Source organism: Cariama cristata, unplaced genomic scaffold (genome assembly GCF_000690535.1).
Source record: "Cariama cristata isolate BGI_N322 unplaced genomic scaffold, ASM69053v1 scaffold8704, whole genome shotgun sequence".
Taxonomy (NCBI): Eukaryota; Metazoa; Chordata; class Aves; order Cariamiformes; family Cariamidae; genus Cariama; species Cariama cristata.
The window spans coordinates 56607-57583 of record NW_009614639.1 but is presented as its reverse complement, the minus strand read 5'-3'; the positions used below and the strand labels follow the sequence as shown (position 1 = coordinate 57583).

At 35.5% G+C, this 977-nt stretch overlaps 1 protein-coding gene across 1 annotated transcript in view; it reads left to right on the top strand.

The window, feature by feature from the left end:
* Window positions 1–250: 250 nt before the first annotated feature.
* GPR125 (G protein-coupled receptor 125) overlaps window positions 251–977 on the top strand; it is a 43825-nt gene continuing 43098 nt past the window's right edge. Inside the window, exons 1-2 of the mRNA XM_009699501.1 lie at window positions 251–354; window positions 698–769. Of these exons, the coding sequence (XP_009697803.1) occupies window positions 251–354; window positions 698–769 (176 nt within the window). The remainder of the gene's footprint in view (window positions 355–697; window positions 770–977) is intronic.

Here is a 977-nt window from a genome sequence, read left to right as displayed (position 1 = left end):
TAAGAAAGCATCCAGCTATATAAGGGATTTCCTAACTTGAGGATAATTTGCGTCTGCAGACAGCTGTGATTGGAGAATAGGGTACTTGGCTAGATGGGCCTGATCCAGTTATTCATGTGGAAGAGGGAATTTACAGTTGTGTGGTCCTTTAAGAGAAGAAAGGATAGATAGAAGTAAAGGAGTGGTTGCTGAGCTTGTTTGCAGATGTTTTAAAAAGATTGCGTTGAGAAAAAGGATGAATGTGCGAAGGATGCCTGGGAAAGGTGGCACAACATGGGAGAAGTGGGTGTGTGTGAGTGGCAGCAGAGGAAATGGGAAACACAATACGCTGTGTGGTTCTGCAAACCAAAATGAGTATGGAAGAACAGAATGTTGAATGTGTAGATTGGTTGTTGAATACTTCATTTTCTATCACACCAATTCTGTTTTTTTTATTATGATAATCCTGTATGCATGTACTTTCTTTCATATGTTAATTACGTAAGCTTGCACGGTACTTAGGGCACATAACATAGAAAATCCTCTCTTTCTCCTTCCTAATATTTAAGCAGTGCTGTTATATACACCTCAGACAATAAGCTAGGCATTGTAGTTTGATATAAAGGCTGTTAAACAAAAGATTTACACTGGATGTGTAAACTGCAGCAAATTATTACCAAACTTACATTATATTGTTCTTGTCTGTTTTTGTTTACAGGATTCTGAGTAACAATAAAATAACAGAGTTGAAGAATGGTTCCTTCTCTGGATTACACCTTCTTGAAAGATTGTAAGCTCTTCTTAAAAAGCTATTTTCACTTTAAAAATTGTGATACAGGGTTTACATTTTATTAATAATTCTGAGAACAAAATATCTTATTTAATACGTGTTCTTTATTTTGATGTTTTTTTTGTGATTGAAGAGTTAACATAGTTGAGTGTTCTCTTCGTGAATATGAATGTCATGTAACAGCATAAAGGGATAATCTCACCTGCAG